We start from the raw sequence: 12,082 nt of genomic DNA, 5'->3' as shown, positions 1-12,082 counted from the left end.
ATTGGGCGCACATTAAATTGAGGGTGAATCAGACAGTCTTTGCCCCAATTTTTTATTAGCCAAAGTAAGGTACATAGAGGCAACTACAAATAAGCGTACTATTCTACGTACCTTGGACTATTTTTCCACATAATCCCCACAACGGTTCAGACATTTGTCTCATTGCAGCACTAAATTTGAAATGCCCCTGTATCGCACTTCGTTGCTTGTACGCCGTGCATGTGTGAAGCACAACAACCATCTTCAAAAACTGACAGCAGCGCCGTGCCACGGGGCTACCGGCGGATTTAGCCTAGCAGATTTAGCAAAGTGGGCTTAGCCTAGAGGGCATTGCAAGTCTGGAAACAAAAGCCGTATTTTGCGTAAGAACCTGTTTTCAAGGAAAGAAGCACTTGTCATCATATAATTTGCACAGTGCAACAGCTACAGCAGCGAGACATTTCTTTGCAATCTCCATTCACACTACGTACGCTCAAACCAGTCAGCTGCTAGCATTCGCAGAGTATGTAGGGCAGAGTAGTAATGTCTTTCCAGCTCCATCGTCTGCTCGCCTTGTTTGTTGCGTGGATGCTGGACATGCAAAGGAATTACTGTTTGTGTAACTGGCATCTACAAAATCTTCTGTAGTGTGGACACAGTGTAATTACCCAAATCTGCTCGGGATACGCACCATAAGTCCCGTCGATGCTGACAGCCACCAGGGCACCGACAAATTGTGGATGGTGCCGTACGATGAGATGGAGAGCAGCAACGGTCGCACTCCGTGGGTCTGCACCCCGACGCATGCTCTCCACTGCATGGAAGCTGTGGGACAGATCGTAACTATATACTACCAGCAATACAACAGAACCTCTATCATACGTTCTGGAAAAAAGAAAAAAAAACAAGAGAAAAAGCATAATAACTGGGACAACATACAATCCGAAGTCACAAAAAATTTGAGACTCAACTGTAGTTGACATTTACGCAATGCGAATCAGTGCAGCGCGAGACACTGACGCGCATGAAGTGGGCCTGAGCAGCTCGAGACACCCGTCATTTTTGCGGCTTCAGCAAGCTTACATTTGCGCTCCTCAAATTCGGCCTGGGCCAGCAGCTTTTTCGAGCAGGGCATTTTGACCGGAACTATTGACATGCCCACTTGGCACGAAACGTCAACATGCGCCAGGCTGGTGGGATCCAAGCGAAACTGAGACACACGTCGTTTTCCTATTGTATAGTGTCTTAAAGGGAAGCTGAAACACTTTTAGAAAAAAATGAGTTCTCTGCGGCATATTACAGTTTTGAGTGCCCTGAACATGAATATCTGGTTCAAAAAGGGCGGAAACAAACGCAAGCGGCTGTGTTTTCAAAAAAACGCGCACCAGCGCCTCAGGGCATCGCGTGAACGCCGCTGTTGCCCGTGATTGGTCGGGGCCGCTGTGACGTCATTCGCGGCAGTCGCCGGTCGGCGTTTCAGAGCGTAGCACGCTGTTCTGTTCTGGCTTCATAGCCGAGTTGTAAGTATTACGGAACATTCTCGGTGTATCGGACAGTTTGTATTTTCGTCGTACATGTTCGAACCAACAGCCGATACGGAAAACGATGGCGGCAACGACGGCAACGATGATGTTGAGTGTGCCAACAGCGAGAGCGATGTGTGCACCTTCTCGCGCGTTGGAAATCTTAGCTGGTACATATGTTTTTTTTTTTTAATGAGCTGCACGTTCCAATGACGGGAGAAAAAATGCGCTAAAGTGTCACTGGGAACTTGCTGCTGGAGGAATGGTGAAGCACTAACTTCTCATTAGATTGTAAACACGGGTGCAATCCTGCGATGCCAAGCACCTTGCAGCGGCTTGTCTAAAGTCCCGTGGTTTTTTTAGTGTTGATACACGATCGCAAACATAAGTGTCGCGTTTCAAAGCGCGCACATGCAGTGCTGCGAGGTACAGTCATGGAAGTTCCTTATTATACACATCCAGAGATGGCCAGAGGTATTATATGTGCAATATTCATACTATGGTTTGACGACTTTGGGATTGTGGCTCGATCAAGAATCGGTAGGCGTGCTCCATGCTAGTGTTGACATAAAGATATTAGGCGGTTTAGCACCGCCGTGTGGTAAACACAATAACTGCAACCGTACGTCGAATGTCACTAGGCAAGCCTATACTCCATTTCATACCTCATGTGCAACGCTGTGGAAGCTACGCACGAAGTCCGGTCGCCAAAATTTATTACTGCGCGCGTTTCCGTCGATGCTTCGCACCGTGCCAGCGGCGTTTGCTCGCGCGAGCATGCATGTGAAGCTGCCGCCACGGGCTGCAATTAAAAAATGCCGAAAAGAAAATTGATTTAAAAGAATGTGTTAGCAGCCATATAAGTACACGGATTGTTTCTATGGGTAAATTCTTTTTTTTTTCATTCAGAACTGAGCTTATATATGAAAAATATTCTCAAAAATTCGGGTCATAAATACCGAACTTCTAAGTGCGAACGCAGCCACTGCAAGAAGTATCTCAAGCCTCCACAACGTTGCACCTGATGTAGGAAACGGAGTATAACAACGCTAGCAACAACGCGTTTCCGCATTTGTCGTAAGGCTATCGCGGAAATGGTCCGAGCACAGCACAGTTGATTTCGTCAGCACAAACTTATCTCTTCTCTAGGGTGGTTGCTTGGGCTAGTTGGTAATTCATGATCAAAAATAATGTACAGCGCAAAGGACAAGGACAGTGAAAGACGACATACACAGCGCTGACTGAGGAACCGGGGAAAGACGAAGGGAAAGGGCCCATTGTACTAGAAATGAAGTGAACTAGGGTGGTTGCTTGGGCTAGTTGGTAATTCATGATCAAAAATAATGTACAGCGCAAAGGACAAGGACAGTGAAAGACGACATACACAGCGCTGTGTATGTCGTCTTTCACTGTCCTTGTCCTTTGCGCTGTACATTATTTTTTATCTCTTCTCACCGCACGGACCCAGTGCACTGCAAGCTTCTTGTCCTTCGGGAACCTGTGAAACACCACATCATCTCGCCCACCTGTGTTCGTGCAGCCGAATGCTGCACAGAACGAGGGCATGTTGGGCGCCCTTGGCTGTAGGCACTCACGCAGCACAGAAGGAAAGAACAGTTTAAGAAAATCGCAAAAGAAAACAAACGTGAGTGGCGGTGGTGGCAGATCTCTCGTAGCGTCGTTCAGTAAAGCGCAGGACGGAAAGAGGCATGCCAGCAAATGCCAGCACGCCGGTCCGGCAGCTCTGTCCCCGCGAATGACGTCACTCTCGCCAGTTCTCTCCTCTGGCAACCACCTCACCCGGCGCTCCGGGAAGCGATGGGGGCGTGTCCGGGGGATGATTTAGAAAGCGATTTTTGCCCCTTATATTAACAAAACGAAGAAAAAAATTTCGGAACCGTAAATTATTAGGTCTGTTCTTCTCAATCCCAGCAATTCATGGAAATTGAAAACCGTTTCAGCTTCCCTTTAAGATGCTGTCTGGAAACCAAAACCAAACCAAGCCGCTAGGCAACACATGAATAAGATGACTATGATGCCACCAGAGCAAAACATGACACTCACTTTGCACTGCCTGCAGCAGGAAATGGCGGCACGTTTGGGTTATCGCCTATTAAAAGCGTGCAGTGCACTTCCAATGGCACTAGGCCCAGCTTGCTGTGAAACAGATAGGTCAAGATGCTCATCGCAGTAGAATTGGTGGCGATATCTATGAATGCAGCGTGCAACAACCTGGGAGATCAGCTGCTATGGCAATAGGAAACTGAGTGTGCACATCTTCCTAAACCATTACTAGACCACACCCTATATGCACCACCTTTAATATGTCCAGGCAAACAAGCCACCACCTTAGTTCTTTAAAGCAGGCCTTAATCATACCACTTTATAATAGTGTTGATAAAAATAGAGTTGGAAACTACTGTACAATATCAATACTTTCGACAATTGCTTTTTGGAAAAAGGGCAATAAAATAGTAATTTTTAGCTTTCTTAACACCCATATTGTATTCTCCTGTAACCTGTCTGGTTTTATAAGAGACTGCAGTACTCCAGCAGCACTTGATGCAGTTTGTGGTGTTTTATATACCGCGACTGAAAACAACAAATTTGCATGTGCACTTTTTCTCGATGTGTCGAAAGCATACGACACGGTTAGTTACAACATACTACGAAATAAACTATATTGTTACGGATTCCGGCATTCTTTTTATTCCTTATTATGCATTACATTTATATAATCGTTCACCAACTGTGGCACTGGGCCAAATCTATAGTGATTATTCACCTTCACAGCGATGTACCACAGGGCTCTATGCTGGTACCTCTGGTACCACGAGTACTTGCATGTAAATGATTTAGGTAATAACATTTCACATTGTGAAGTGTTCAAATATGCTGACAACACTCTGCTTATATCTACGCAATCTAATTATGAAGATGCTTTGGCTTACCTAAAGATGTGATTCACAACAAGTTGTAAATTTGTTTCATAATAGAATGATCAATGTAAACAGCAGTAAAACAAAGCAGGTATGTTTTTGGAACGCTTTTAAATGATTCCGCACCAATGTTTCATTTATTTGACACATGAATGGTTGTAGCAATTGTGCCTAAGGGCGAAATAGGTCGGAAAATTCACGCTCAATATGGTCATGCGTACGTCTGCTAGATGAATACCCATCAAAAGGTGCGTAGTGTGTTGGAGACCCAAGTCGATGGTAAGAGAACACAGGCCATATGTGTGTATAGAACAGCTGTTGGCTGCTCGAAGGGGAGCGGTTTTTTCGGGTGAGCAGGCAGCTGGTCTAGTTGCACGGCAGAAACAACGCTGACCTCTGTGTCCACGAGAAATTGTTGTCAAGCAAAGCTGTCAGTCACATAGAACAGGCAGCTTGTAATACGTTAAGAGTCGCCGGCTGCCATCAATGACTCTGCAGCATGCCTCCCTGCCACCTGCGAGGGGAGTGGCACTGACGTGAACTGGCACCAAATTTGCTGTGATACCAGCAATATGCGCCATGAAGAGGGCCAGAGTGGGAGCTGGATCGAGAAGGGAATCTGGGACTGCAATTGTGGTTGCACTGACACTGACGACGGTGGGGTGATGACTGTAGTGTAGTAATGGTCTCAGGAAGTTTGTCAACTGTTTTGTTGTTGCTGCCAAAGTACCTCTTGCTGAAGAGTCGGCGATGTGGTCAGCCAGCTCTGAAAGATTGTCGAGGGACGTGTCTTCAGGTTTGGTAGCCAAGGCGACCACCAGATTCTGTGGCAGGCACTGAATGACCAGTTCACGCAGCAGCTGACTGTTTGCATCCAGCCTACAGTCACTGAAGAGCCGCTGCATATGACGCAGAAGTTCTGACTGTCGCTAAGCTCTGACAGACGCTGACAGACCAAGCTCTGACAGCTCTGACAGACACTGCTGGAGGTGCCTGCTCACAGACACGGACTTGCATTGCAGCACCGTCGTTTTGAAGTGGCCATGTCGTGGGGTGTGAAGTGGTGATGTCGTGGGGTGTGTCCACAACGTCCTTGAACTCCTCAACCACCTCTGTAGATAATGCCAAGACAGCGTGGAGGAACCTCACGCACTGCCAGGTAATGCGCCGAAGGCCGAAGGTGGCCACCACCTAAGTAAACCAGGATGCAGGATTTTGTAGCCAAAGGACGGTAGGTGAATCTGCACCATGGTGAGGTGTTCTGCACTGGTCGTCGGTCTCTTGTTCGTGGCCTCATCCATGACATCGTGGTAGCCTTACAATCACATTTGAGTCACCAATTTATAGGGACCGAGGTTAGGTCCACACTACAACAATGAGTGAGTTGGCAAGCGAAAGACCTGAGAACCATTCGGACTGATAGCAGGAGCAGAAGAAGCTCTCTTTTATTCTTCTTCCCTTCTTCTTCTGATCTCACAGCTCGCAGCACGAGGCACGAGACACACGCCGAAGCGTGCCAGTATAAAGGGAGGTCAAAGAAGATGACGATGGCCGCTAGATGCCTGTCTACCTAACCAACCTGTATCTCCTGTGAAGCATTTCGGAATTTATTTTTATGCTGATATGTCTTGGAGCACTCATATGAAACATGTCTGCTCTGAAATTCAAAAAAATTGCTTATCTTCTGAAATCCATTAAGTCACTGTGTCTGCTGCAATATGAAGGCATACAGCATATGCTTTAGCATACAATACATTATGGCTTGGTATCGCTCGCATTTTGGTCCAATACTAGGCGAAATACGCTCGACTTCCTTCTAAAAAAAGTCACAGGCCTGCACGAAGCACGGTCACAGCATAAGCTGGAGGAGCAGCTCCATGGGAGCTTTGTTTTCGACAGCACGCGCTACAGGATCTTCACGACTAAGTCTCTTTGCATCATTTTCACAAGAACAATCTGAACTTTCTGCCCTCCATCAACGGCGAGCTGTGGGTTGTGCTGCCCTTAGCACAGCGGTTGCCACTGCATGCGTAGGTCTAAGATTCACTTCTTTTGTAGCAGCTCATACATTGCTAAGCTTGAATCTTGTTATGAAGATGACTTATTGGGATTCCCTTTGAAACAGGGCAGTGATGAATAGTCACCTAGCCTGTTTGATTTAATTAGGTATGCTGCACATGTTCTTCATTCTAGTATTTTTGTGTACATCTCCTTAATCTTATTTTTCTTCCTTAAGGCTTCTCTATCCGCATTGTACTGCTACCTATGCAACTGCTACATGGCATGCCGCCTGGTGCTATAATATGCAATTGCAATGCTAAGTGTGCATGTATCGACAATATGTGGCTCTCATCTCACATCGCATGACTCCTTGCATGCTAGGATGCATGTACTATCGCGCTCAGTATGAGCTACACCGTGCGAGCGCGTGGCCGTGCGCTCGGTATGGTTGTACAGTGGCCCCGATAGTGGCGTGCTTTCGAGCTATCTGGAGAGGGTGTAGCTGTTCCAGCGAGCTCGCATCACCTCCACTTGCTTGCTTTCCCCTTCACCCTCGTTTAGAGTGGTTTTTATATCTGTTTTGAAAATGATAACTGTAGCCATAGGTGGACGCTCGAACTTCGTAATCAGGCCAGCGTCGGCCTGCACAGTGGGTGTTATCTGGTGTGTCATGATAAAAAGAAATACGTTCGTCAGCTCGCAAAATGTCTCGGGTGCCCAACAGTGATCGACTTCTTAATTCATCTCAGGTTTTAGCATTTACAGCACGCAAGCTGTCTTAGTGCGAACCAAATTTTTTTTTATTCGGGCTGAATATATCTTTGACTGACCACACGACCCTTTCATGTCAGTGCACGTTAAAGAACCCCAAGTGGTCGAAATTTCCGCAGCTCTCGACTACGGCATCTCTCAGCCTGAGTCGCTTTGGGACGTTAAACCCCATAAACCAAGCCAAACCACACGACTTTTCGGAAAGGCAATTAAGTACCCCAGACAAAAATAAACTGCACATGACCTTGCGTTTATGTATCTAGGAAAAGTATCCTCTGGATGAGCTGACTGGAAATTAGTGTATTCTGGTAATACCGGTAATGATCGGCGAAATCGGGGTTTGGGGCCATAGTGATAGCGCACTCTAAAATTTCGGAACCATTTAGTGCATCTTAAGAAGGCGTGGTGTGTTTTGGAGCCATCACGCACGGTGGGAAGTTTATGAAGACGACGCATGGCCCAAGGACTTGCGGCAAATGAACAAAGTAGGCTGTTTCTCGCCAAATGTGGAATGTTGCTATAGTACGGAGAACGGTGATGGCAGCAATGGCAACGCGTTGCCGCATTAGCACCGGGGCTGTGCTAACACTCTGTCGAAAACAATGCATGGCCCACGTCGTGGCTGCTTCCGCCTTTACGCTGGACGCTGAGGCACATTATCAGTGCTAAAATCATGTCTAAACGCACAGCCCTAATTCTTGGACGAAGTAAGCGCTGTCTTTGATAACCTTCGCACGCCACGTCTGGTCGGTGGCAAAAGTGCTGCATGATCTTGCAGTTTCTGCTTCATCGAAATGAAAGTGAACAAGAAACAGATAAGGTGTCCTTCAGATAAACGAGGACGAGGGGTTCCAGCGCGCTTGCTGGAACAGCTACACCCTCTCCAGATAGCTCGAAAACACGGTGCAATCCGCGCCACTGTACAACCTTGCAGAGCGCTCGGCCACGCGGTCGCGTAGTGTAGCTCATACTGAGCGCGATAGTACAGGGCATGTTTCTATAGCAGCTAGCAAATGCTGGCATGGCGCAGTGGTAGAGTAGCTGACTCCCATGCAGAGGGCCCAGGTTTGATCTCAGTGGGAACTGGGTATTTTTTTCCCATTCCTAGCGATAGCTGCAATGGACACCAGGGGCGCCAACGGACAAAATCAGTTATTGATTATTATTATTATTATTATTATTATTATTATTATTATTATTATTATTATTATTATTATTATTATTGACAAAACAGTTATTGGATTGAGCCCGTAGCAGTTTACACTGTAGAATTATGTTAAAATATATTATGTAGAGCTTAAACAACAACCATGACCAGAGTGTATTCTCATACTAGAAGATGCCTAATTTTCAGTTACGCTTAAAAGAAATCCCTGTTTAAAGTACATCTGGCGAAAAACAGTTTTGCCTTTTTTATCGGCCTGACTGAGAGGTCCGTTCACATCAGCGTTTCGTTCTTCCTTTTGTGTTCACTAGGCACGGGAAGTGTATATGCAAATAAATTACATTCTGCTCCTTTTAATAATTTGAATCAATGCCTGCAAACGTATAAAGAAATAACATTTTGAAATTCATTGCATTTAAATGTTATTTATTTACTTTCCTTGACTGTGTTTCCTTATGTCTCCAGCTGCTGGGTACCGCCCCTCAAGCCCTCATTTGGGATTCAGCAGGCCTGCTTTTGTTACTGTACTTTAATAAACATTATTATTATTCTGAAGGCACGCCAAGGGCAAACATGAAGTCAAGCAAGATTGACACACTGAGGTACACGGCAAGTCTGCAACTATATCCAGCTTTGCTGCGTAACAAAATCGCAGAGAGACTAAAGCCACCTTGACGTACTTGTAGCAGCTCCCTGTGGAGTGGCAGCCTGCAGTAACAACTTTCAAGCTTACTCTCGTGAAGCTCTCTCCATACTTGGCAAAGAATGTGGATTCAGCGGAGGAACTTGCACTTGAAGGCTGAACGTCTTTCTTTTCAGTATCTCTGGCTCCCGAACAGTGGCACCGTCAGTATCGTTGCATGATGTCACCAATTCTGTAGCTTTTTTTTTCAGATCCACATGCTTTTAGAACTAGCCCAGGAATGTCACTGGCACATGTTTTAAAACAACATCAGCAATTAACTAGCTTTGGCCAGTTGTTACTGCAGGCTGCCACTCCACAGGGAGCTGCTACAAGTACGTCAAACTGGCCAAAGCTAGTTAATTGCTGATGTTGTTTTAAAACATGTGCCAGTGACATTCCTGGGCTAGTTCTAAAAGCATGTGGATCTGAAAAAAAAAGCTACAGAATTGGTGACATCATGCAACGATACTGACGGTGCCACTGTTCGGGAGCCAGAGATACTGAAAAGAAAGACGTTCAGCCTTCAAGTGCAAGTTCCTCCGCTGAATCCACATTCTTTGCCAAGTATGGAGAGAGCTTCACGAGAGTAAGCTTGAAAGTGTGGTTGCATTTAATATTTGCCTCTGGTGGCCCTAAATGACAAAAAATCAAACCATAGGTGGCACTGGCTCACCTTGGCAAGTAGCGCATGAGGATGTCGCCATCGCCAGTGGCCGCAGCCCCGCCCACTTCCTGGTCAGCATAGGCGCCCGCGCCAGGGATGGGCGAGTCCCCGATGCGGCTACAATGCACCAATCAGAACACCACAATGCTTTGCATGATGAGGCAGCCAAGGTGCCGAGGGTTAAACTGAAGCCTCCAATGTAAAGCAGAGCTTCGTTAAAATTGGGAATGCATATGAAATAATTGTCTTAACCGTTTTGTTTCGTTCTGCAGCTCGTAAACTCGTGTTGATTTATATGCACAGCTTCCATAAAGAAAAAAAAAAGTACAAAGTTTGCATTAGGTTTTCATAGATGCAGCTGTTTTACAAGCGAGCAGCAGAAGCACTCAAGGGGGGGGTCCTTGCTTCCACCTGTCTCATTGACCAACAGTTATTTTCGTAATCCTCAACAGTACAGTGTCAAAGGGATCCTAAAAGCAATTATTAAAAACTAAATTCATGGATTAATGACATAAAATTACAAACATGCCACTGCTGCCATGAACGCAGGTGACAAAATGACATAAATGTGAGAGTGAAATGGCAGCACCACTTCACAAATACAGAGTCAGCACCTGCTGACATAAATCATCCTGACAATTATTTGTGAGGAATAATCACTTCAAAGTAAAAGCAAATTGAATTTGAGGAAAAAATAAAGAAAATGCATTTTCGTCATATTGTATTCTTGCTGTAATTTCCAACAGAAGATTTATGCTACGCAGGAATACTGCACTAATAGCCCATAAGGAAGCCTTGTTGGTTTTGTACTGTGAATTTGTATACAAATATCACAGTACAAAACTTTGTACTGAGATATTACAGTACAAATATTTATGATATCACAGTAGAGTGTCACAGCACAAATATTTGTACTGTGACATTTTATAAATTAAACCACACAAGTAGTAAATTGAATTTATCATGCTGCAAGTTAAAGGAACACTGCTTGCAGCGCCGTGACATGTGGGACTGACCCTGGGATCTTGTGGTTCATGCCGTTTGTGGAGGTGCCCGCTGCCAGCCTCTTGCTGCCATCGATGACCACCATGCCAATAGTGTCGTGGTTGAGCTCACTGGCTGCAGATGGGCAGGCACGCCTGTCTGCAGACAGCTGTTTCGTTGGCCGGTACGGACCACAACTTGTCCAGGGGTTCGGAACCACATTCTACAAGGCACAGTGATGCCAAAAGGCAAACTTCATTTTGCACAGTTCTGATGTGTAGGGAACGTCTACATGTAGGAGACGGTCGTATGCAGGGATTGGGACATTGGCACAAGAATATGGCATATCTGTTACAGCAGTTCCTGCGACCCTTATTTTTCCGTGTGACAACATGTGGTACCACTTTTTTGTTTATGTGACAAAGTTTTTTTTTTAATTATTATTAGTTCTAAGGCTGTTATATTGGTATTAGCACAATTTCTTTTTTTAACTTTCAGTTGACAAAAGGTGCTTGCCCTATGTTCTTCCTTAGTGCTCCCAATCTATTTGCATGCTGCCTGCAATGGATGCATCATGTCGTTAAGGCCTACACAGAATACATTGAGCACCACTTTCAAGTCGTTAGCAAATCACGCAAGTATGATCAGCCGCAGTTGTCACTGAGGTAATGTAATGCTTCAATGGCATTAACAGCCCACACGTGAACCAGTTCGTGGTGCTTGGACAGTAAAACAATAAGCGATCTCGTATGAACATACCAAGGTAACATAAACTGCAAGCACTGAATCACACTGCCAACAAACAAAAAAAGAAAGAAAGAAAAGGTAGACGTAGGTGTTGAAAGCCAGTGTTATAGAGCAGCAGTTTAAAAACAATGGTGATCTCACTTCTTTCGCAGAAGCTGTGCTTTATTGTGTGTGTTTTATAGGATTGTCACAGGTATTGTTTTACAGGTAACACAGTACAAAAGCATATTATTGATAAGCCCTGGCAGGAAAACCAACAGATTTTTAATCAGCACACAGGAAACAGCACTGTCATTATGTTGTGATGAAAGGGGTGTCCAAGAATGGAGAGTGAACTTTGTAAAATGGGAGTAAAACTTTGACGATGTGCACACACAAGATTAGGATCAACACTCACTTTTAAAAGCAAATACAAATGGTTACCTTGTGAATCATGCAACATTACGCATACATTACCCCAAATGCAGTTAGTTCATCTTTCTTGCAGTCAGACATTGGTGCACGGCAGTAGTGACAACCAGAAGTTGTTCAATTCAAACTGACGTGCTCTGGATTAGTTCTAAGAGTATGAAACATATCTGTCCGCTTAGTCAGCTCACCAGTGGAGCATGGGCAGTGTTCTGC

At 45.3% G+C, this 12,082-nt stretch overlaps 1 protein-coding gene across 2 annotated transcripts in view; it reads right to left on the bottom strand.

The window, feature by feature from the left end:
- Positions 1 to 12,082, bottom strand: part of LOC135902131 (N(4)-(Beta-N-acetylglucosaminyl)-L-asparaginase-like) — a 39,958-nt gene that overhangs the window by 13,954 nt on the left and 13,922 nt on the right. Inside the window, exons 5-8 of one of the 2 annotated variants that reach the window (XM_065432060.2) lie at positions 10,744 to 10,934; positions 9,737 to 9,844; positions 671 to 804; positions 471 to 570 (exon numbers count right to left, since the gene is read on the bottom strand). In XM_065432060.2, the coding sequence (XP_065288132.1) occupies positions 482 to 570; positions 671 to 804; positions 9,737 to 9,844; positions 10,744 to 10,934 (522 nt within the window). In that variant the 3' untranslated portion in view covers positions 471 to 481. The remainder of the gene's footprint in view (positions 1 to 470; positions 571 to 670; positions 805 to 9,736; positions 9,845 to 10,743; positions 10,935 to 12,082) is intronic. The other variant, XM_065432059.2, reaches the window with a different exon arrangement.

Source organism: Dermacentor albipictus, chromosome 3 (assembly GCF_038994185.2).
Source record: "Dermacentor albipictus isolate Rhodes 1998 colony chromosome 3, USDA_Dalb.pri_finalv2, whole genome shotgun sequence".
Lineage (NCBI taxonomy): Eukaryota > Metazoa > Arthropoda > Arachnida > Ixodida > Ixodidae > Dermacentor > Dermacentor albipictus.
This window is presented reverse-complemented; position numbering and strand designations above follow the sequence as displayed.